At 43.0% G+C, this 25,555-nt stretch overlaps 1 protein-coding gene across 7 annotated transcripts in view; it reads left to right on the plus strand.

Annotated features, from left to right (window-relative positions):
• Positions 1 to 11,587, plus strand: part of TPX2 (TPX2 microtubule nucleation factor) — a 51,343-nt gene extending 39,756 nt beyond the window's left edge. For 6 of the 7 annotated variants that reach the window (XM_055544705.1, XM_055544706.1, XM_055544703.1 and 3 more), the window contains 6 exons: positions 4,222 to 4,317; positions 5,944 to 6,120; positions 6,703 to 6,849; positions 8,327 to 8,438; positions 9,032 to 9,219; positions 11,091 to 11,587. In XM_055544705.1, the coding sequence (XP_055400680.1) occupies positions 4,222 to 4,317; positions 5,944 to 6,120; positions 6,703 to 6,849; positions 8,327 to 8,438; positions 9,032 to 9,219; positions 11,091 to 11,201 (831 nt within the window). In that variant the 3' untranslated portion in view covers positions 11,202 to 11,587. The remainder of the gene's footprint in view (positions 1 to 4,221; positions 4,318 to 5,943; positions 6,121 to 6,702; positions 6,850 to 8,326; positions 8,439 to 9,031; positions 9,220 to 11,090) is intronic. The other variant, XM_055544709.1, reaches the window with a different exon arrangement.
• The last annotated feature ends 13,968 nt before the right edge of the window (positions 11,588 to 25,555 follow it).

The following is a 25,555-nucleotide window of genomic DNA, read 5'->3' on the forward strand; positions in this document are numbered from 1 at the left end:
AACAAGAGACTTTTGTTGTTTTCTGGTAAGCATTAGATGAAAACCCATTTCATAAACTTTTGTCAGTCTGGTTATAAGTTCTGTAGTAAATTTTACTATATTAGCGATTCTGATTTGCTTTGGAAAGTGTGTGACAACTTTTCACAGCAGATTGAAGCTCCCCTTTACAGTAGTCACCTTGAGAGAGTACGTATTCTTTTCAAAGGTTGATAGTGTGTACAAAACATTTTGGAAAAGCCACTTGTCTTGGATGTTGTAGCAGTTTTTTGGATCTCTTCAACAATACCAGGTCTTGATACTTTAAAGATAATTAGCTTTTAGGAGTTGGTCTAAAGTCATTCAGAACTAAAACTTCAGAGTAGTCCAAAGTAATAAAGCTGGAAACAATATTGCTTAATTAAAACTGAACAGTGAGCAACTGCCTTGCACGGCCCTAAAACTGGCTTTGAAGGCCACTCCAAGAAAGACATTCCAAACATGTTTGGAGCAGTTGCAGCATTGTTGGGATTAAGAAGTCTTCCAAGGTATAAATTAGAGTCCAAGAGTCTTCAAGGTATAAATTCTGTTATTCATGCTTACAGTATTCATTCAACAAACATTTACTGAATGCCTGATACTTGCCAAGATCTGTGTTAGGTATTAGGGACTGATGGAATAACAGTCCCTACTCTCAAAGCACTCATAGCAGGAGGAGATGAATATCTTAAATCAACAAGGGCAATGAAGGGTTGTTTTTTTTTTTTAATAAATTTATTTATTGTTGCTGTGCACAGGCTTTCTCTAGTTGATGTGAATGGGGGCTCTTCTCTAGCGGTGCACGGGCTCTGGGGAGCTCTGGTTCATCACTAGTTGTGGCCTATAGGCTTAGTTACCCAGTGGCATGTGGGATCATCCCAGACCAGGGATCAAACCTGTGTCCCCTGCATTGGCAGGTGGATTCTCAACCACTGGACGACCAGGGAGGTCCTGCAATGAAGTTTTTGTATGTACCATAATAAACTATGTACAAGGGAGAGTGGGGTCAGTAGGTTCAGGGAGTCATCTACTGACGGGTTTTATAAAAGAGGAGATGCTTTAGTGGAGGCTTGAAAAGAAAGATTAGATACTTCCTAGCAGCTGGAGCATTTCAGAGAGAGCATAGGCAAAGGTATTGAGATGAGAACCAGTGTTAAATTTTGGCAGTTGCCAGTAGTTCATTGTGGCTAGAAGGTGATGTCTAAAGAGGGACAGGAGACATGCCTGGAGAGTCAGTCAGGGTACCAAATTATGAAGCATCTTGTCCTTCACGCTGGAGAAGGCAGTGGCACCCCACTCCAGTACTCTTGCCTGGAAAATCCCATGGACGGAGGAGCCTGGTAGGCTGCAGTCCATGGGGTCGCTGAGAGTGGGACACGACCGAGCAACTTCACTTTCACTTTTCACTTTCATGCATTGGAGAAGGAAATGGCAACCCACTCCAGTGTTCTTGCCTGGAGAATCCCAGGGACGGGGCAGCCTGGTGGGCTGCTGTCTATGGGGTCGCACAGAGTCGGACACGACTGAAGCGACTTCAGCAGCAGCAGCAGCAATGTCTACTTAGAACAGTATAACATATTCCTTAGCATGAAGGACTGCTGCTGCTAAGTCACTTCAGTCGTGTCCGACTCTGTGCGACCCCATAGACGGCAGCCCACCAGGCTCCCCCGTCCCTGGGATTCTCCAGGCAAGAACACTGGAGTGGGTTGCCATTTCCTTCTCCAATGCATGAAAGTGAAAAGTGAAAGTGAAGTTGCTCGGTCGTGTCCAACTCTCAGCGACCCCATGGACTGCAGCCTACCAGGCTCCTCCGTCCATGGGATTTTCCAGGCAAGAGTACTGGAGTGGGGTGCCACTGCCTTCTCTGAAGTAAACATTAGGAGCCATAAAAAGAATTTTAAATCAGGAAGTAAGATGATCAGATCTTTTGACTGTATAAGAAGATGGACTCGCAGAATGAGATGAGAAGCTGAAAGTTGTTAGTGGGCTAGTGGAACGGTACAGGCAATAGACAGTGTGGCCTATGGCATAACAATGAAGAGTTAGAGAAGTGGAATAGAGAGCTGATGGGGGAAGCATATGGATGTGGGTGTAACAAATAAGGAGTTACTGAGGATGTCTTTAAGATATTTAAGAAATTGATCTGGTCATACACTATATGCAGAACAACAGCCCTAGAGATTGCCAGATTCATGATAGAGGGTAAACTCTAGCAGAGTTAGAAAATTCTTCTGGAACAGCTTTCTAAAATATGTTCGTTTGAATCACGTGCATGGTATGATGATACACATAATTCAGTCAGAAAGGATTTGAAATGTTGGCAGTGTTTTGGAATCACAAAGCAGGAAAATCTTCGAAGGAGTTGAATGTATAAGAATTAAGGAATATAGAGATTAAATGCCTCTTTTAATCTGCTCCCAAAGAGATGTGAGAGTTGATAGTTTGGTGTTCTTTTCAAATTTTATTTTCTATGGTTAGATTAATTATATATATATATTTTGTTTTATTTTTAGTGTATATGCAGGTATCTTTTGATTTGACTTATTAAATTTTTTTTTTGGAGTATAGTTGATTTACAGTGTGTTAGTTTCAGATGTACAGCAAAGTGATTCTGTTATATACATACACATATAGTCATTTTTTTCAGATTCTTTTCTCATATAGGTTATTTTAGAATATCGAATAGAGTTCTCTGTGCTATATAGTAGGTCCTTGTTGATTTTCTGTTTTGTATACAGTGGTGTGTGTGTGTTAATCCCAAGCTCCTAATTTATCCCTGCCCACCCCCCATCCCCCTTGGCCCTATTTCCCCTTTGGTAACCATAAGTTTATTTTTGAGATCTGTGAGTCTGTTTCTGTTTGTGAATAAGTTCATTTATATTATTTAAAAATTTTTGATTCCACATATGAGTGATACCATATATTTGTCTTTCTACATGTACATTTTAAAAACACAAAATATTTTTTGTTTCAGCCACTTGTCCCTCCTTTCTCAATATTATGAATACTGTTCTATGTCAGTAATAAAGATTTATTTTATTCTTTTTGATGACTGTATAATATTCTATTGTGTGGATATGCACCACAGTTTAAGAAAGGATTTAACCAGTTGTTTTTATTCTTTTTAAAAATGTTATATTGAAATATACCTAAAAACTAAACTAGAGGTCAAATATTAGGGTGTAATATTGGGTGAAAGAGAATGACCATTTAAAGGTTTAATAGCCAATTCCTAAAGATTGTACCAGCTTATGTCCTATACCTCACCCAACTGTATGTGACTGCCAGCTTCTCGTCACATGCCAACCAACACTGGTATTAATTAGTCTTTAAAGTGTATTACTCAGTCTTTTAGATGAAAAATGCCTGATTATAGTTTCTAAAATTCTTGAGATTTAGCCTCTTGTGTATCTTTGTTAACTTCTTGCTCTTTGTCCAGTTATTTGGCAAACAGAAATTAAGCTAGACCTTGCCCAGTGCTTTTTTCCATTCACCTTTTGAGGGTACGTGTGTGCGTGCTAAGTCGCATCAGTTGTGTCCGACTCTGTGCGACCCCAGAGACGGCAGCCCACCAGGCTCCCCCATCCCTGGGATTCTCCAGGCAAGAACACTGGAGTGGGTTGCCATTTCCTTCTCCAGTGCATGAAAGTGAAAAGGGAAAGTGAAGTCGCTCAGTCGTGTCCGACTCTCAGCGACCCCATGGACTGCAGCCTACCAGGCTCCTCCAACCATGGGGTTTTCCAGGCAAGAGCACTGGAGTGGGGTGCCGTTGTAACATTTTAAAATATAAATTTTTATTGTAGAGCTGTATGTGAAATAGGTTTAGGAGAATGGACCATATTCTGTCCCTAGTTAACATTTGGAAATCCTTTTTGATTTTGTTTTTAAGGGATTGGGGTATAAAAGGGAGAGAAGCAATAAAATATTGACGTTAGTTTATTTTGTGGTGTTTTTCAAAAATACCAAAAAATATTTTGATGAGTTTTATTTTTTATTGAATATACAACTCAAACTATGTTTTTTGGTGATCTTCTATCATGTTAATACACCTTTGGAATACTAATACATACCAGTGTTAGGTGGATAAATAACAACTAGCCTTTTTTGATTTCTGATACATGAACTTCTAAGAAAGGTATTAATTTCATCACATAACCTAGTTGAGATTGTTCTGGGATATCTAATTGAGTTGCTTACTCCCTTCAGGGTGTTCCTGAAAAGAAAGAGCTTCCAATCACTGTTCCAAAGTCACCAGCCTTTGCTCTGAAGAACAGAATCAGAATGCCCACCAAAGAAGATGAGGTGATTCCCTAGGATGGGATCTCTATTCCTTCTGCATAATCAATTTAAGCATTGCGTGCATGCTAAGTCACTTCAGTTGTGTCCGACTCTGTGATCCTATGGACTGTAGCCCACCAGGCTCCTCTGTTCATGGGTCTCCAGGCAGGAATACTGGAGAGGGTTGCCATGCCCTTCTCCAAATCTAAATGTTACTCTTTCTTAAACATAGAGGAATTCAAAGGCAGTCATTCTTGCCTGAAGTTGTCTTAACAATGGGTATGAATGATTGGTCATCTATTTTTGCTCTTCCAAGAACAAAGTAGTAAGTGTATGAGGCTCTTTGCCAACAAAGGTCTGTCTAGTCAAAGCTATGGTTTTTCCAGTAGTCATATACGGATGTGAGACTTGGACCATAAAGAAAGCTAAGTGCTGAAGAATTAATGCTTTAGAATTACGGTGCTGGAGAAGACTCTTAAAAGTCCCTTAGACAGCAAGGAGTTCAAGCCAGTTAGTCCTAAAGGAAATCAACCCTGAATATTCATTGGAAGGACTGATGTTGAAGTGGAAACTCTGATACTTTGGCCATCTGATACAAAGAGCTGATACATTGGACAAGACCCTGATGCTGGGAGATTGAGGGCAGGAGGAAAAGGGGGCAACAGAGGATGATATAGTTGGACGGCATCACCAACTCAATGGACATGAATCTTAGCAAACTCTGGGGCACAGTGAAGGACAGGGAACCCTGGTGTGCTGCAGTCCATGGGGTCTCAAAGAGTTGGACATGGCTTAGCAACTGAATGACAATGATGAGTCATTTTGGCTTTTAGTGGTAACTGGTTGTAACAAGTTATGTTTGTTTCCATTGGATTGAAAAATCAGTCTTTTTTTAAGACCTATACTCTATTTTGCCTGAGCTATTGTCATCATTCAGTGAAGGATTTTTAAAATTCACACTAAGTAGTAACATCTGCTCTATCCTATCTCCATTGACCCAAAGGGTAAAGAGGTGACTATGTGGTGATGGTTCATGAAGCTGGAATATATAAACTGTCATTGATCAGGCTAGTTTCTTATTACATCTCCCTTTTTATCTATAAATATCCAGAGTTAGGGTAATTTTATAGCATATCTCAAGCATAAACCTTTTTATAGATTCATTTGAAACTAGAATACACAGTAATCTTATGTTACCAGCTTGAACCCAGTCAACTTACTTGGTCCTATTCTGGGTTTGGCAACTGGAAATACTCCCAGTCACATGTTTTAGCGGAGTCTGGAGGCTGGGTCAAAAAAGAGGCCAGGATATATGCTTGGTTAGTACTTTTCTTCTGTTCTTCATTTTACTCACACTGTTTGAGCTCATTTAGTTTTTCCAACCTTCCTGTGAAAAATTTTAGATCCTTTAAAAGTAATTGTGTTAGTTTATCAAATGCTTTCACGTTGATCATACCCCTGTGAGTTAATAAATGACTTAGGTTGGTGAGTTGGTAGGTATCCCTCTTTGATAGAAAAGGAAGCTAAGACACCTGAGAGGTTGAGTGACTTGCCTTAATGACTTCTTTCATATATTGTCTTCTGACTTCCCATTCAGAGGAGGCGAGAGAGTGAGAAATCTTGTCTCTAAACTGCAATTTTTTCCCTTAGGAAGAGGAGGAGCCAGTAGTGATAAGAGCTCAACCTGTGCCATATTTTGGAATGCCTTTTAAGCCCCAGATCCCAGTGGGGAGAACTGTGGAAGTATGCCCTTTTTCTTTTGATTCCCGGGACAAAGAACGTCAGTTACAGAAAGAGAAGAAAATAAAAGAACTCCAGAAAGGAGAGGTGGGTGTTCCATTTCTATAAGTAGCATAATATTAATACTAGTCTTTAATCCCTCAAAGGTAATCTTTTATTTTGCACTTTTTAAAAAGTATATTTATTTGGCTGCATCGGGTCTTAGTTGCGCCTTGCGGGATCTTCATCGCAACACATGGACGCTCTAGTTGTGGGTCATGGGCCCCAGAGCATGTGGGCTCTCTAGTTGCCCCATGACATGGAAGGCATTTCTTAACCACTGGACCCCCAGGGGAGTTCCTTTTGTTGTACTTTTAACTGTATAATCACTAACTTCCTTTGATTTCTCTAAGAACCTTATGAAGTATAAATAGGGCAAATAATTTAAATAACCATTCTGGAAGTTAAGCACAAGGAAGTTAAGTGACTTGCCCAGGAGCATGCTGGTAGTTATTGGCAAAATTGGGAGGAAAACCTCAATTTCCTTTTGAGCTTATTAGTTTTCTGTACCGTGCTGGTTTGAAAAACTTGCCTTTCATATTTTTCAGATTCATCCAAATATTCTGGAGCAGCTGTGGCTTTCTGACTAGAAAGGCCTTATCTTAAATCTTACATTTTCTTTTCTATTAGGTGCCCAAGTTCAAGGCACATCCTTTGCCTCACTTTGACACCATTAACCTGCCAGAAAAGAAGGTGAAGAATACCACCCAGGTTGAGCCATTCTGCTTGGAGACAGACAGAAGAGGTGCCCTGAAGGCACAGACTTGGAAGCACCAGGTGGGGATGGGGAAAGCAGTTAAAATGTGAATTGCTTGACTGTTGGTTTGTTGCAGTAGGTAGACCCGCTACACCAGGCTTCATCTGGGAACTAACATACCAGATTGTTTTAGGGACTCTTACTGTAGTCAGGGGGTCAGAAAACTTTTTCTATAAAATACCATATATTAAGTATTATAGATTGTATAGGTTACATATAGTCTCTGTCACATGTTGTGTATTTCAACCCTTTAAAAATATAAAGACCATCTTTAGCCTAAGGGCTGTACAAAAAGACATTGCAAGCTGGATTTGGTCTATAAGCTAAAGTTTGTAAGTGATCATCTGGAGAATGTGAGAGCTGATAGACTGTTTTCGTGACAGGAGATTCTTAAAGATCTTATTTATTTCATCTACTAGACTTGTTCATTAAATATTCACTTTTTTCTGTTGGTGCTTTAATAAGCAACTGTGTGATAAAAATAAATTCTCAATAGAGTATGTTTTCTCAACATAGTGTGCTATTTGCTCTTTATAGATGATAGGTGATTTAAAATAGTTAATCGGTTGTTGGCCGGTTTAGTTGGGATCTAATTCTGCCTTGTCTGGAAAAAAAATCTGAATCCTTAAGTTTGTCAGTATTAATATTATCTCTTATTTTGGAATCTGTCCAAAAGGGGCTCAGGCTTGATCTTTATAGAAAGTCACCCCTATTGAAGCCCAAGAGATATGATTGATTAAGTTACTAAGTCTAGGCCCCTTGTTGGTGCTGTTCTCTAGAACTTAGGGCTGTTGCTTTGAAAGCAATCATGACATAGAATGTTGGGGGTATTTTCCAAAATAAAAAGATTTTTTTTAGTTTTTCAGACTTACATAAAAGAAAGAATAGTATAATGAACTTCCATGAACCTGGCACCGTGTTTTCTAGTGCTCAAAACATGGAAAATCTTACTTCATCTAACTTTTTACCTACTCATCTCTATACTGGATATTTCTGCCTACACAAGATTATTTTGAAGCAAATCCTAGGTGCTATCTCATTTTATTCAAAAATACTTCAATGTGTAACTTTAAAATGCAAGGATTAAAAGAATTTCATAACTCCAGTGCTATTATCACACTTAAAAAGATTAACAGTAATTTCTTAATAGTGACAAATAGCATTCATATATCCCCTGTCTCTCATTTTTAAAACAGTTGAATTGTTCAAATCAGGATCGAGAAAAGGTCCATATTTTATATTGGTTTGATAAATCTCTAAATCCCTTTTCACCTATAGGCCGCTCTATGTGCATTTTGTACGTTGAATAAATGGGATTGTTTGTCCTATCTAGGTTTTACAATCTGGATTTTGGTCATTGTGTTCCCATGGTATTGATTAATAATCACCTGCTGTCTTTATAGATGAAACAGTTCAGAAACATTTGAACTTGAGTAATTGAGGTGGTAGTTATGGAGAGTTGGTGGTTGCTTGGCTGACAGATTTTCTTTCTTATAGCTGGACGAAGAACTAAAACAGCAGAAAGAAGCAGCTTGCTTCAAGGCTCGTCCAAACACTGTCATCTCCCAGGAGCCCTTTGTTCCTAAGCGAGAGAAAAAATCCGTTATCGGTAGTATTTTATGTGTTCTTGAGGGATTGGGGAAGAATTGTGAGACTTCCTAGAATTGAGTTGTGTCAGTACAGTGCTGTGTCAACCAGAAGCATTTGTGTGTAGAGATCTAGCGTTTCTTCCTTAGATCTTTGTTGAATGTAGAAGAACAGCGTCTGGGTGGAGGCAGCTGGCATTTCAACAATTTTACTTCCCAGCTCAGAGAGTAGCAAGTAAGGAGGGAAGAGCCAGGACTTCTTTCTGGACTTCACCCTAAAGCTAGTCTTAGATAGAAAACATTTGATTCCTTTAAGAACTGAGCTGCATTTCTAGTAAAGTGGGATTCTTCTCCTAAATCTGTCTCACAGTCACTATGTAGTTTTGAGCAAGCCACTATCTGTATGGGTCTTAAGTAGATGATTTATAGGGGTCCTTACAACCCTGAAAACTTGAGGACTTTTTGTATGTGGTATGCTTCACCTTTCTTCCCCTTGGGCCTCCTTTGAGCTCCGCCTTTCTGTTGCCACGCATCTCTGTACACTTGCTGGGTCTGTGGGGCTAGGGTTCCGCAAGTTATGCTTGTGCACCAATATTTTCTCTGTTTCTGTACTCAGAGGGCCTTTCTGGTTCTCTAGTTCAGGAACCTTTTCAGCTGGCGACAGAGAAGAGAGCCAAGGAGCGGCAGGAGCTGGAGAAAAGAATGGCTGAGGTGGAGGCCCTGAAAGCCCAGCAGCTAGAGGAAGCCAGGCAGCAGGAGGAAGAGCAGCAGAAGGAGGAATTAGCCAGACTACGGAAAGAACTGGTAACTGGGCACCCTACGTGCTGACTAACCCATGATTGCATCTGTTTTGTTTATCTGTACCTTGCCTTGTTCCAGAAGGGATCTAAGGCGGCCTCCAAGGATGCATCGAAGATGAGAAGTCACACAAACCAAGGGTGGTGACAAAGTTGACAAGTGAACGAGGCTGAAGATGTGTATATTGTGATCCATGGATCTCCTAAGTTTATACCATAGTTTTGGCCCTTTATGGGAACCAACCTGTCAGTTGCAAAACTTATCATGGTCGAGAGCTGTACATATCTTTGATCCTAGATTCAGTCAGAATTTCTTCCTGAAGAGAACATCACATGCTATGCCAGTGCACAGTAACACATTTGTAGGACTTTAAAAAATACATACTTTTGGTTGTGCTGGGTCTTCATTGCTGTGTGCAGGCTTCTCATCATGGCGGCATCTCTTGTTGCAGAGCACAGGCTCTGGGCCCATGGGCTTCAGTAGTTGTGCTCCACGGCATGTGGAATCTTCCCAGACAAGGGATCAAACCTGTGTCCCCTGCATTGGCAGGGGGACTTCTATCCACTGTACCACCAAGGAAGTCTCAGGACTCTTTATTTAACTTATTTTTATTATTGCCTTAAGGCTTAAGGAATAATAAGGAAACCAATGTGTTTTACAATTAGAATATATAGGTAAGGAAGGGCATGGGAATTGTGGACAAGTGTATTTTCATTTTCCTCGTAATACTTGATTCAGATTCCTTGGAGATATAGTGCATATCAGTCCAGGTGATGTTCCATGCTATCACTAGATAATGACTTAAATATTAATTATCCAAAAAGAAAGCTTAATTCACCTTAAGGACCCTTTCACTAAAACAGTAGCAAGCCACATGAACTGCATTAATGAGGAACATTTTAGATGGAACTTCAAATGCTTAATGTAATAAAAGGATGACTGTGGAAATACATGTTATTGAGATTCTGTCGAAAATAGCTAAGCCAGCAGTTGATATAGCTGTTGGTAGAGGTGACAATGCCAAGGAAGACTCTAGAGACAAACTATTAAAGGGAATAGCTTCTTGACAAAACCAAGCTACCATTTGCTGATTAGATGAAAAAATACATATATGTAATCCTCAGTCCAGATACACTCAGAAAGCCAGCCTCAAATGTTTTGACTTTTCTTCATTGCTTGAGTCCTGCCTCTTGTGTTTATCCATATTGTAGAGCTCTTTAGTAATCTGGTTTGATTCAGGGTTAAGAACGGATGGGACCATGCCTTCTCCCAGCAACACTTCCTAGTTTTTTGTTTGCTTGTTTGTTTGCTTTAAAGTCCATACTTTAGGTGAATATTAAGACTCAGTAAGCTTAAGATTGTACTCTGACAGATTCTTAAGGTGTAACTCCCCTCTGATGTAATTGAGTACACCCCCATTGTACCCCAGTACTGAACAGTCAGACTGGAGATAGGTGCACTCTGAGGAGTCCAGCAAGACCAGAATAGAAATCTACTTGGGGGACGTCCCTGGTGGTCCAGTCCCCTCCAATGCAGGGGGTGAGGGGTCAGTTCCTGGTTGGGGAGCTAAGATCCGGCATGCCTCATGGCCAAAAAACCAGAGCATGAAAAACAGAAGCAACATTGTAACAAATTCAAAAAATGGTCCACATTAAAAAAAAAAAAAAAAAAAACTTTAGAATAATAGAAATGAAATCTACTTGGGCTCCAGAGCTCTTAATGCTTTGCTGCTAGACTGTGTTGCCTTTTTCCCCCTTCTCTTAATTAGTGACTGGGATGTGCAATACTATACAAAAAGGTTCTCAAGAAAAATAAAAACACCTGTAAGTGTAGTTCTCTAACCTCCTTATCAATGGGAATTACATTTTTCTCTGCAGGTGCACAAAGCAAATCCAATACGAAGATACCAGGGTGTGGAAGTCAAGTCCAGTGACCAGCCCCTGACCGTGCCCGTCTCACCCAAGTTCTCTACCCGATTCCACTGCTAAACTTGGCTTTGAGCTGCAGACACCATCTGGGAACCTGAGCTGCTTTTTCCATCAAACCAGGAGCCACCTTTGTCATGGGGGCATAGAGAGAATCCATTTCTCCAGGCTTTTTCCTACCCATGCCTTACAGAGCATGCCTGACAAGTGTGGACTCCCGATTTCATTGAGAGTTGTTTTCCTATATTATTGTGGCTAATAATGAGACTCAACTCATGTATGTCTCAACCAGACTCTTTGGAACCATCAGTATGATGGTTGACCTTCAGTATGGACCTTAATTCTGACTAGAATTTAAGCCTCTGTATCAGCGCAGTGTAATTTCTATTGCCCTTATCTCACCTCTTTTTTTCTATTTTAATCATAAAATAAACATAGTTAAATACTGATAGATTTAAGTCATGGATTAAATGGAACCATCAGATTCTTTCTTCTTCTCTATGAAAAATGAAGTTAGAGTTAAGGAGCCCATCACTATGAGTGGGGAAGCCTCATGAACTGCCTGACGAGGAAGAGACTTGACTGACCAGAACCTCAAAGTGGCCATCAGCTGGCTTCAGGCAGGTCTGCTATTCAGGCAAATTCTTCCCTTGTTGGTGCCTATGATAACGGAACGCTGAGCAGTACATGTGTTAAGTCTTCCAGTGACCGGGACTGGAATAAAATTTGTTTTTCCCCTCCCTCCCCCCAGCCCCAATTTTTTGTTATTTGATGTTTCTACATCTGTTGAGCCCCTTTAGAGGTCACATCTTATTGGGGAAGTGGTTACTTTGAGAGAAGAGTCCAGGAGCTTTTTAAAGTATAGGTCTGTCCTTAAAGCAAAGTGCTCTTTTCTGTCCTATGTCAGAATTCTTCCATTGTTTGAACTCCCTCCTAGGAACAACTCTGGAAAACTGTTATTCCTTCAAAACGGACTGTGCCTTCTTCTCCAAATGTGTTTTTTCTCATCTGGTAAACTCTTCCTTATGAAATCTTTCTCATAAATCTTTCCTTGACCTTGACCATCTCGTCCGGTAAGGATGATAACTTCTTTGTGCCTCCCAGATGTTTCTTAATGTATATATCTCTAGTAGAACAGGTAAACCACTGAGTTTCTTGGACTTGTTTACAAACTAGTAGAGATGTAGATAACTAAAATTGTTATTCCTTGAAGATAAAAATTAGGGTAATCATATCCGTGGTCCTTGTATTCTGTTGGCACAGAATTTGCTAGGTTCATGCGAAATAGTTTATTTTCTTTTAGACTTGATATCGTTTATGAACTCTTACTCTGTACCAGTCTTAATTCTGTGCCACGAGTTAAAGGCTGTAGCCATATTCTGCCGAGGCCAGTCAGTCCTAAGCAGTATATATGATGTTGGATCTATTTTATATTCCTTTTGTTTATTCATTCGGTGAGCATTATCTACAGTCCATTGCAGATTTAGTGATGGGCAACAAAGTGACGTGTGATTTGCAGATCCCTGCGTCTCCTGAAGGCCCACAGACTGATACAAAGGGCAGTTCTTTTGCTTATTTCCTAGAGATATGTGGTGTAAGTTCCATAACAACTTGTGTAGTTCCTGTACGAAAGATTGATTTGGTGCTAGTTATATATATGTTGGCATTGTTTTAGTCTCTGGGCATATAAGCAATGAACAGAAATAGAAGACCTTGACTTTATGGAGGTTGCCTTTTAGAAGGGAGACAGACAATAAACAAGTAACTGTCCTCTTCTGTCAGGTGATAAATGTTTCTCTGACTGACTGCTATGTGGAAAATAGACTGAGATGGGGATGTGGGGGGCATGTGAGATTGAACAGGAAGGAGAGGAGGTTCTTGCTGTTGTCCAGGTGAGAAATGGTAGTGGCTTGGGCTAGAGCTGTAGCAGTGGAGGTGATGAGAAATGGTTGGATTCTCAATGGATTTTGAAGCTGTAACTGACAAGACTTGCTGACTGACTGGACTTGGAGAGGGAGAGAGGGTAGAGAAGGGCATTCAGGTATCAGCCTGAAACAGAGATAGAGTTCTCCAGGCCTTGTGCTGTGAAAAATCAGTTCTACCCCAGCCCTTGTATCTCTTGTGGATTCTCAGGGGGTGAGGAGGACTTCCATTTGTTTCTTGTCACCTCTCTGGTTTTTCTACCTCTGTTCATATATTTGGTCCCCTGTCTGTGTTTGTTCTTTTCGACTTTTCTCCTTCCCGTGTATCAGCAGTTCTCTCAACAGTTCGCTATCGTTCGTAGAGTACCATCTAAAACCATTGTTTCATATATTTTGTCCATTTATTGTTTCAGTTTCAGATAGAAGAATAAATCTGGCCCTCAGGTTGAGAATTTTAGAGTATTATCAAGAATTGCGGACCTATGGGATTTTTCACCCCATTTGCTCCAGCCTGGATTACCCGCTGTGGACATACCCACATCAGGGTGGTAATGTGTGACAGCCTTAGAGACAACAAGGAGGGATTATATTACTTCAGAGCAAATAGCTTTTCAAATTAAGATGGCCTTGCTTCCCAAAATTTCTGGGTGGCTGTCTATCTCTTCTCAGCATCTCTTCTCTGTCTAGTATTGAATCCTTTCTTTTGGACCACCTCATGTGACCTTCATTTTTCTAGTAAAGGCTCCCATTTTCCCTGAAAATCAAACTGCTTTTATTTTACAGAGAAATTCGGGTTCTGTTTTATCCTTCAAGACTTGTCCAAGAGGGAGCTTTGCTTTTAATACTCAAGCTACCCTGGAATTTTCCTAAACAAAGAACTGGACCTCTAATAGGAATTTACTGAATTCTTCTGAGAACTCTGGTGGCCATACTTGGCTTGGCAGTTTTGTAAAACTTGTAGCCCATGTGTACATGCAGATTATTGGAATTCCCACACCTTCTGGGAAGGACTCTTGTTTTCAGTGTTGTTTTGACTTGGTCATGGTTCCCTATTACTTACATAGTGTTTTATACTAATTAATACAAAATTATTGTTCACTCTTAATTTGATCATTTTGTCCTTGTGTAATTGCTTTATTGCCATTTTGACTCCTGTTTCATTCCTTACCAGTTCTTTTCCACAGAATTTTGTCCTTGGAAAGTGGAGCTTAAGTGGTAGACAGGCTGCAGTGGCATTTGCTCCAACATTTAATAGAGATAAGTCTTGTACACAAATAGACGTCATACAAGATAGGATGTGACTGAGTAACAGGAGACAGAAAAAATGCTGCAGGAATTTAGAAATTCTTGTTTGAGGTGAGATTGCCGTTCTTAAAGATGTCTCTTTTTTAAGTAAAAATTATGAAAGTAGTACAGTCATCCCTCAGTATCCACAAGGGATTGGTTCCAGGACCTGTGGATACCAAAATCCACAGATGCTCAAGTCTCCTATGAAGTGGATGTAACCTATGTACATCCTCCCATGTACTTGAAATCATCCCTAGATTACTTACAGTACCTAATACAATGTAAATGGTTGTAAATACAATGTAAATGGTATGTAAAAAGTTGTCCCTATACAGTAAATTCAAGTTTTGTTTTCTGGAACTTCTGGAAATTTTTTTTTTTTTTTTTTTAATTTTTGATCTGTGATTGGTTGAATCTGCAGATATGGAACTTATAGTTACAGAGGGCTGACTGGACTGCCTTTTGGAAACAAAAAGGTACAAACTGTGTAAAACGTGACAGTCTCCCTTACTGTCCCTCCTCCCGCTCCCCGAGAGTTACCCATTATTAACAGTTGTTTATTCTTCCAGAATGTTTTTTATATACACACAGAGTCACAGAGCATTTTTTTAATAATAAGATGATAGCATTATGCATTTGCCTTTAATTTATTCTTTGAAGGTCACATTAATCAAAATTCAAAAGCTGCGAAGGTGTTTTAGTTCCCCACTCCAGGTATAGGTGGTACTCCAGGTTTGTTTCCTTGCAGAGATGGCTTCAGCATGGATGTATTCCTACCTGCTCTCTCTTATTTTCCCACACATAGTATCATAATTTACACTCTGCACCTTGCTCTTTTCATATGTATTTTGCATTGGGTGATGTGACTACCTTGGGCATTGTGCTAGCTTTCTCCCTGACGAAAGTATGAACCTTCTTAGGAGAATCTAGTGTGATGAGGAGGCACACCTGGAGTGGGGTCTAGTTCTGTGTGACATCCTGGCCAAGTGACCTGATGTCCCAAGGGCTTGAGGTCAGGTCAGCAACACCTGCCCTTTTAGCTCTTCATGGCTTCGCTGAAACCTTGACGGCTTATTGGCCTGAGTATCTGGTTAAACCTGTGTATCCTCTCTGGTAAATCTTGATATGCTTCCTTTTCAGTCCCTTCTGAGTCTTGCCTGCTGGGGAAGTTCCTCATTGCTGAGAGTAGCAGTTAAAAAAGCTGTCAGCCACGTGGCTGGGCTCCTGTTTCTGCACAGGCAGGCTGAGTAACAACTTGGTGGTGTGGATCCAGGTAGAAACTGGCCAGCATTCTGAATCTGCCTTGCAGCCTGCTGGGATGCTCAGTTTAGACAACATATAAAGTTTCCTGGATACAGGACAAACCCAGGCCTATGGAAAGAGCAGGAAGGTTAAAGTGTGTGGTACTTTGAACAGTGACGAGGGCGTAACCAGGGAGCTGACGTGTTTGCTTCAATGCCAAGAATTCCAGGACAATTTGTTATTCAACCAAAGCCTGTGTAGTTGCTACAAAAAAGAAGCCTGGGGACATATCTTTTCCTTGTTTTTGTCTTCCTACATATCCATTCTCTTTTCTAGTGCTGTGGTAAAGATTGCTGACATCAAAAACAATGTCTGATGCTGTTTGCTATTCTCTTTCTCACAAGAGAATAAGAGGCAGGGCTCTGGTCAAAACATGGCTCTTATGTGCTGAAAGTATCAGCTTCTTGAAAGGGCTTGACAAATGCTAACATACTCCAAGAAACCATGGTTGGAAGGGCTTAGGAAAATCCTAGGTTTTATCAGGAATTATTTTGCCAGATTAAGCCTAGCCTGAGGGCATCAATTACCTTCTTTCTTTTTCTTAAAATTTTATTAAATGGGAAATAAAAACTGACCTGTCTGATGTGCCAAAACCCAAGTAGTTATGGGACTAGTATCCCAGAACCTCACAGGCAGGTGTGTGAAAGGGTTAAGAATGGTTCATCAGCTTGTTTCAGCACTGGCAGTATTCTGGAGAAGGAAATGGCATCCCACTCCAGTATTTTTGCCTGGAGAATTCGTGGACAGAGGAGCCTGGCAGGCTACAGTCTACGGGGTCCAAGAGTGGACACAGCTAAGTGACTAAGCACACACACAGTGTTCTCAGGGCTTCTTTCAGGAGCCAAGGTGGGTGTTTTTCAGTGGGTCAAATATATAGTCAGTGGTTATAAATTGTTATTTGAAAAGCATTTGGGGGCAGCATTACCAAGTTTGCTGGTAAGGAGGGATGAAAAGTCTGAGTCTGACCTGACACTGACATATTCCACTCACAGTGTTCCAGTATACTCTCTTACATACTCTTTGAATTTGCTCTATGCAAAAATCTCAGCTGGATTTTGCAGTGTTTTTAAAATTGGGATTTATTGTTAATTATATACAGTTCAGAAAATACCTGGTAATGGCAGAAGAAAAAAATCCATGGTCCCATCACCCATGTTGAACACTGGTGTTTCTATGTATAATCTTCTCTTATAAAAATTTTTTTCTACATTGTAGTGGTTTTCTGTTTATATGTATTTTTTGTATTCTGATTTTTTTTTTCAGCGTAGTAACTCAAATATTTTTCCTGTATTACTGCATACTCTATAAATACCAATCGTAATAGCAGCATGCTGTTCCATTGTCTTGAGTTTACTTCTCCCCATTGAAAATATTTGTTTTGCAAAAGATTTTTCTAGGCTATTTGTAAGACAGATTTCTTTGTCCCCCCAATGTATTTTATCTGTCTCTAAAATTTAAATGGCTGTTTCAAACCACTTAGTCAATCTTTGTAATTAAAATGTTCAAAGGAAATATAAGTCCCTCCCAAAAACATAGTTAATGACATCATTCTGGCACACACGTTTGCAAATTGGAAAGCTCCTTTTGGCTGACATGCCCATGTTACTGGCCCTGGTGCCAGTGAAAAAGTTTATTGGCCCTTAGCAAAGCCTTTCTCAAGAGAATTCTAGTTATGCTATTTTAAAGTTTTGGAACTCTGTGTCTTAAGACAGATTTACCCAGTAGATTGTCTCAAAGCTGTTGAGATTTGTCTTAGGACCGCCTTTGTCTTTCTTAACTAGCTGGGCTATGAGGTGTCTTTTAGGAAGAGTAGAGGCAGGGAATATAATCTCTCTTCTGGCACAGGCACACTGGGTGACCTTTAAAAAGGCATTCTGCTGTTCTGGACCTCAGTTTCCACATTACTTCAGTTTCCATATCGTCAAAGAGGAGATTGAATTAGAAAGAAAAATAAGGTTCTTCCCAGCTTGAATATTTTCAGATTTTTTTCCTAGGCAATTTGTTTTAATCACAATAGCCCTGCTTTCACATTTATATTTTTCTATAGTCAGCTGCTCAGTCACTGCAAGAGGGCTCTTCTAGCAAGCTCCCTGCCCCTAGATTTCATTTGGACTTCAGTGAAGTATGTTGGAGACCAGTGCACTAACTCGTTGAGGACTTTCCAAGGGTTGTTCTGGAAGCGGAAATCTAGCCCAGATCACACCAGGGGACTAATCTCTGAATAATGTCCTCTGACACACGCACATATTTTCTGATGTTTCTCTTGACCTTGGAACTGGTTAGAGACAGCACAGAATGCTCAATGAATTCTAACAGACTACAACAAGGAAGTCCCTCCCACCCTTGGCTTTTCCAAGATGTAAGCCTCTTGAATTGTTAGAGGCAGTTTAAGGATATCACCTTGCCTTGCTGCTCTTCTATTTCTCTCTGCTGCAATTCAGTTTTTATAATGTTTGTGATCAAAGGGACCTTGGATGGATTTGAGATAATTGTCACAGAATTCTGGAGGAGTACAAAATTGTTTAGTGGAGTGAATCCTAGATTGGGGATTGGGAGAGCAGCTTCTGGTTTTGTGGTCTTGAGCATATCATTTGCATTTTGTGGGTCTCAGTTCTCCATCTTAGAAGTTTAAAACAGCGTTTCTAGAAAGGACCTTTTCTCCGGTTCCATGAATGAGAATTCGCTCCTAGCTAGAAAATGACCAGAAAGCACTCTGGGCTGTCCTAGTGACTGGCACATTGGGCACTCATTCATCCCTGTGTTGGCCAGTGTGATTCAGTGTGACCCTGCTTGGGTTGTATATTCAATATTAATTGTCAGTATGTGTCATCAGAGGCCCCTGCAGTTTACCCAAAGGTAGCAGCCTGACAGGACAGGGCCAGCAGCTACTAGTCAGCCATAAGCAAGAGAGGCAAGGAAGTTTAGTCGAGCTTGTAGAATCCCATTCTCACTGGTCCGGAGGTTGATGTCTACACTGTAGCCTCTGTGACTCTTATTTGCACATTAGCCATTTTCTCTCTTGTAATTTGTTACTACAATTATAGAAAACTAATACGTGAAGCAACATAGCAGGTAGGAGTTGGGAGGGGTTGTCAGTATCTTCCCACCTTCACTAAACAACTTTTTGTTCATCTCCCTAGCTATACCTGGTGGGCTGCCGTCTTGGGTTGCACAGAGTTGGACACAACTGAAGCGGCTTAGCAGCAGCAGCAGCAGCAGCTATACTGACCACAGGGTCTTTGTGTTTTCCTCACACACATACCAAAACACTCCTCACAGCCCCAGGAAAATGGGTAGGAATTGGCAGGCTTGAAAGCTCAGCCACTAGAGTTGGGGAACTTTTCTTTAGGGTGGTGGTCCTCAGGCTGGTCTGGAGACCAGCAGATCAGCATCACTGGTACTACAAATGCAAATTCTCCAGCCCCTGAATTAGACACTATGGACATGGAGCCCAGCACTGTGTTTTAACAAGCCCTGCAGAGAGCTGTGAGGTACCCCCAAGGGTGAGGACCGCTGTGTCAGGAGATGTCCTAGTGGACAACAGGACTCCCAACTCAATGCTCCCTATGAATCAGGAAATCTGCAGCCATTCTCTCCTGTGACCCTCAGTATCCAGGCCAAACCTAGAGCCCATGTGGACAGCAGGAACATGCCTCCCCTCTGAGCTCCCTGGAGAGTCACATTTGTGCAGCCTGTTCATGTTACCCAGGAGAGCTGCTGAGTTTGTTTATCTCCTTAGCCAAGGCTCCATTACCAGAATAAAGATGGAAGAATGCTTTTCCATATGTCCTTCCAACAAGTCATAAGACAGATGAGGAAAACTGAGGCTCTGAGTTTAAGTTACTATCCCAAAGTCACACTGCTGGTAAGTGGCAGAGTCAGAATTTGACCCAGGTCTGTGCCCTCAAGTGCCTTTTGCACCACACCAGTTACATCCCATGAGAGGATGGATGGACATTTTCAGGAGCTCCTGGAGGACAGGGCCTAGCTCTTTTGGGAGCCGAGTGACACTTGATCAAGAGCCCCATGGGTGAAGAAGAGATTGTTTCTATCACCCACCATGGCCAGCAACTGAGGACTTTGGAGCAAGCTTGTGGGCTGGAGCCCTCATTGAACTCTTGATGTTGCTTGTGGGAACCTCCTGCTACGCTTCCCAGAGGCTGGGAGCAGGCGGGGTTCTCTCTCCTCAGTTTCACCCAGCAGGCGTCTCCTCAGACCAAGCCGGATGCTTGCGTTCCTGTCCGGGATGCGGCAGCTGCCGGTCAATTAAGTCACAAGCCTCAGCAGACCTGAATGATAGCCAGAGTGGTCAAAGTGCCAAGTGAGTGCAGCCAGAAGGTGCTTTGTCCCAGGCCACTCACCCTTTATTTGAAACCCCCATTACCATCCCAGGTGCGACCCTCTTCTCCCAGCAGTCTCTCAGAGCTCATCACGCACCCCCTGGCTCATGTGGTAACCCAGTTCAGCAGACGGGCCTGGAGAGTTATAAATAGCTCGGGTAGGCCAGGAAGCCAACCGGTGCACCAGGACAGAACATGCATTCCCCGCTTTTGGAGCCATTTCCTGGGATCGTGTGCCGGGAGTGACTCTTATTGCAGATAAACTGATTCCTCTCCTCTCCAGGGTCTGCACTCTGCCCTTGAGTCTTGCTTCTTTCTGTTTGTGTTTGTCCCCCTGCCCCCACAGGCCCTGCCTTTGGAAGGTGGTGCTTCCAAGTCTACTTCTGGGACATTTCCTGTTCTTGGAACAGCTGCACCAGCCTGGGGTACCCTCCTGCTACATGATCCTATAGGGAGGTATCCAGTGGCCATGGGCAGTTTTCAGATGACCTTGTTCCTCTGACGTCATTAGATGGCTATTTTTGGCTTTGCTGTTTGTGCTGTAGAGAAATTGGGCTGGGATGGGCGAGAGGGAGAAAGCATGAAAGAGGGTTCGGTCTCGGTTTCTCATCGTCCCAGGGCCCTACCAAAGTAGGAGCATTTATACTTCAACATTCACAGAGCACCTACTGAATGTCAGGCCCTGCAGCTACCAAGTTGTGACATAATCTAAGTATTCTTCACTCGCCCACAAATTCACTGTTCAGCAGGCGTTTACTTGGTGGTGCGGAACAGTGACGATGAGTGAGGGCTCCGAGCCTGATGGCTTGGGTTTGAATTCTAGTCCCAGTGGAATCCCACATCTGAAACCTTGGGCAAACCTCTCTGTGACTCAGTTTCCTCTTGGAAACAGGACTGATAATAGTATCTACCTCATAACGTTACCATGAAGATTAGAGGAGTTCACATCTGCGTCTGGCACAGGGTAAATGCACAATAAATATTAGGGGCTATTACTATTAACAACAGAAGCACCACTGTTTGTACTGAGTCCTTGGGATATAAGGTTGACTGACATGGTCCTGATCTGTTCTGAGCTGGCACCTGATCCCTAGAGCCCCAGGTACTGGGGCAGTACACGCAGCCAATACAAGTCAGAAGGGAATACCTGCTGTGTGTACTGTGAGACCCTAGCTTGTGGGAGCATTCCAGGAAAACAGGTGAAGTTCTTGCCCTGGGAGAGCCTCAGAGCAGTGGTTTTTAACTCTGACAGCACATCAGAATCTTCTAGGCAGGTTTGAAAAATAACACTCTGAGCCCCACCTCCAAATGTGCTGCTTCAGTGGTTTGAGCTCAAGAGGGGCTCAGACTTTAGAAGTCATGAAAGTTCTCCAGACTTTCCCACGTGCATCAGGGTTGAGAATACAGCCCAGGCTAGAAGGTTGTGTGTCCTGGGAGTACCCTGCCGACTACCTCAGGACTGCCTCAAAGGTGGCCCTCTGACTCGTGGGTTCTCAAATTTCAGGAGTGCATGAACGCCCCCTGAAATGCTGGTTATAAAGACTGATTCCTGGGGCTCCATTTGAAGGAGGCTTCATTTTAAACAAACTCTAGGGCCTAGGCACTGAGAAAGCCTGCCACAGCCATACCTTCAGCTGAGAAGTCACTTGTGGTCCTCAGTCCCCAAAACTGTACCTCTGAGACCCCACGGTGTTTTACATCTCATGTGTAGCTCTAACCATTTTCTGTCTTGAGTTGTAGAAATCTGTATATTGATATCTTGAATTATTTATCGCCTAAGAGTTACGAATAGTCATTTCAAAATGTCTCAAAATCCAGACAAAGCATAAAAATAATCTCTCCTCCCACACCTGCATGTATATATGTGTGCTGCCAAGTCGCTTCAGTTGTGTCCGACTCTGTGCAACCCCATGGACTGCAGCCTACCAGGCTTCTCCGTCCATGGGATTCTCCAGCAAGAACACTGGAGTGGGTGTATATATGTGTATATGCATACATATCCCCCCAGATATTTTCTCTACAAATATTTTTAGCAACAAAAAGAACCCACTTCATGAAGAATTTTGCAGTCTTTTTTTCCCAAAAAAATGTACTATATGGTGATTCTGGAGCTTTTCCTCACCTTCATCTCTGTGTCCCCATAGTGACCAATTTAGTTCTTGCCACAGAGTAGGGCTTCCCTGGTGGCTCAGATGGTAAAGAATCTGCCTACAATGCAGGAGACCTGGATTCCATTCCTGGGTCAGGAAGATCCCCTGGAGGAGGGCATGACAACCCACTCCAGTATTCTTGCCCTGGAGTATCCTAGGACAGAGGAGCCTGGGGGGCTAAGGTCCATGGGGTCTCAAAGAGTCTGATAGGACTGAGTGACTGACACTTTCACAGAGTAGAGCACTTAGTAATAATCTTGGCAATAAAATTCTACAGTTCTGGGTTGAACAATGAGTGTCATTTAAACTTCCAGAGAAATCTACATCTAGTTGGTCACACAATGTCCATAGATCTCTGCTTACCCTCCTTGGAGGAAAGGACTTGGGTCTGTGGTAAGGACAGCAGCCTTACTTACCAGGACTGTCCCTGGGGCTGAGAGGTACTGCCAAAGCCCCAGGCTCAGGGACCCAAGATGGGAGAGGGCAGAAGAAAACAGCCCTTAGTTGCTCCCATATCAGGACTGGAGGGAAAGTCGTGAGGAGAGTTGGCTGCGCTCTTTGGAGTCAGAAAGGTCGTTGCTCAACTCCCTGGATTTTCCATCACAGCCCAGCAGGCAGAGGGTCAGGCCGGGAAATGTCTCCTCTGAGCCGGTCCTTTTAAAGCCTCTTGGCTAAATCTGTTTCCTCCAGGAGCCAGGGAAGCCAGTGCCCAAGTGGAGTTAACCCCTCCACACCCAAGGAATTCTCCCAGGGATGGTTGAGCCTGGGAGCCCAGGCTTCTGGAATGCAGAGCCTTCCAGGGCAAGAGGCCTAAGGAGCCGTGAACTCTGGCTGGAGAAACCTTCTCTCTGGCCTTGTTAAATCCAGCAGGCATAATTGCATCCTCCTGACCTTAATTCCCCTGGCGGGTTTAATTGGCCCTGGCATTGCCCCACTTCCTGTCCTGCCGCTGTAGAGGCGGGGGTGGGGGGTGGGGGTGCATGGCTGCACAGCTGGTGCAGGGTGGGAAGGCCCCTTCTAAAGGGTGGGCAGGGGCTCTGGCAGCCCCGAGGCAGGTGGAGGAGGTTTCCCCAGCCCTGTGCCTCCCAGGCAGCAGCTGGCCAAGCTGAGCTCAGCTCCGGCGGGTGGACAGGCGAGCAAGCTGCAGGCAACCCCGTGGATCCAGAAGCAGGCCAGGCTCTCGTCTCAGTAGGAGTGAGTGTGGAGAACCCTCCAGGGACAGATGAGCCTCCACCTGGGGGGTCCACGTGATGGAGACCCTACAGGGCAGCAGGCGCTGGGCCAACCACTCTACATCCCCGTGCTTGCTAAATGCTCCCAGCCATCCGTGGGAGAGAAGCAATGGGACAGAGTAGTTATGAGCTGGGCGTTGTGTTAGCTGGTTCAAACCCAACCCTGTGACTTTGCCCTGTGACCCAGTTTTCCTGTCACATCTGTGAAATGGGGATGAAACAGCTGATGTTTATATAGCACTTAAGTACCCACGCGCTGTTCTAATGCTTTATGTACATACTTCCCCTATGATGAAGGGGCTCGTCCTATAAATGAAAGACAAGAGAAAGCATTTGCCCGAGATTTACAGTCATTAATCTGAGAGCGTCACTGCCCAACCTCCTCAGCCACTGCTCAGCAGGACTGTGGTAAGGATGGAATGAGGACGGGGCCTGGCCCACTTGGTAAGAGTTATTATTTGGGAATCGTAACAGTAACAAATGTAGCAATGAAAGCCCCTTATGTTGTCCCAGCCTGGATTTTGGTCTCAAAAGGTGGCTGTGGATCTGAATCTGGGTGATTCGTAGTTCTTCAATAGCTGTGTGACTGTAGGGACAAACCTCTTACCCTCTCTCAGCATCAGTTTCCTCATCGTTAAGAGAGTCTAGCACTTGGCACCTAGAGTCCCTTGTGAAGATCCAACAAACTGAGCAAAGCCCCTGGCAGAGCCCTTAGTGGCCCTTCACGGGCACTCACTCAATAACGATCAGTACTGATGACCACGGTCATAATGAGAAGACATCAGCAAGGGCCATCATGATAGAGTAATCCCACGAACGTGGTCCAGAGCCTTGGACCCAGTTACTCATCAGGCACTGGTTGGCAAGTGCATTTTGTACCGGGGACACGTGTGAGCATCATACAGCCCCCTGCCCTCGAGGGGCTCTCGGACAGTGTCATTGGTGGGATCAGCCCAGAACTGGAAGGAGCAAGAGGAAGGAGTCCAGCATTTCGAGCTAAACCAGAACATGCTGTGGGGACAACCAAATAGAAGGCCAGGGGTCCATATTATAGGCACAGACAAGAAGATTTCAACCTTCAGAATGTTAGGAGGCCCATAAAACTGGTACCCGGCAGGGAGCCAGGGTGAGACACAGTCTGGGAAATTTTAGGCAAGAAAGAGAACTCTGAGCCATAAATAAGAACATTTCTGGCCCAGCTCCCTTCCTTGAAGAGTGATTTTTGGCAAGTTACTCTTTGGATTCTGCCGTCTTCACCTAGAAGACAGGTTGAGATCCTTCACAGAGTTATTATCAAGGTGATGTTTTAAGACAGTATGGATAAAGCTAATAGGAGGCACTAAAAAAATGGGATTTCCCATCTTTTCTGAGAGCCTGGGTTCAGATTCCAGCTCAGCCCCTTCCAAGCCCAATGGCTCTGGGTCAGCTGCTTAACTTCTCTGTGCTTCAATTCCACCATCTGTAATGGTACCTACCTCACTGAAGATTCCAAAGATCTGGTTCCGAAGATCACATGAGTGAACCTACACAGGAGCCCTTGGAACAAGGGTCAACACACGTGGCGAGTACTGTATAGCTGCTAGTATTTTTGCTTCCTAGAAAAGTCAGGCTGTCAGCTAGGAAGGAGAGGAATGGAATAGGGGAGGCCAGGTCAGAAGAGGAGGACAGACTGAATAAAAGGCAGCAAGCTGGGGAAGGGGCTCCAGCTCTGGTGTTTGCTAGCCTTCAACTGACAACCCCGACACTTTCTCACCTAAGAAAACATCATTCATTTTGAATAGTAATCTGTTCACATAATTTTAGGTTCAAATAAAAAAGTAGAAGAGTATGCAGTGACATCTTTCTCCCACCTCTGGCTCCCAGTTTCTTAGCCTGTCAAAGAAAACTTCATGCTTGTAAAGGGAAATTGTATATATTAGATATATTGCTGCTGCTGCTAAGTGGCTTCAGTTGTGTCCAACTCTGTGCGACCCCAGAGACGGCAGCCCACCAGGCTCCCCCGTCCCTGGGATTCTCCAGGCAAGAACACTGGAGTGGGTTGCCATTTCCTTCTTCAATGCATGAAAGTAAAAAGTGAACGTGAAGTCGCTCAGTCGTGTCCGACTCTTCACGACCCCATGGACTTCAGCCTACCAGGCTCCTCCATCCATGGGATTTTCCAGGCAAGAGTACTGGAGTGGGGTG

Source organism: Bubalus kerabau, chromosome 13 (assembly GCF_029407905.1).
Source record: "Bubalus kerabau isolate K-KA32 ecotype Philippines breed swamp buffalo chromosome 13, PCC_UOA_SB_1v2, whole genome shotgun sequence".
NCBI lineage: Eukaryota > Metazoa > Chordata > Mammalia > Artiodactyla > Bovidae > Bubalus > Bubalus kerabau.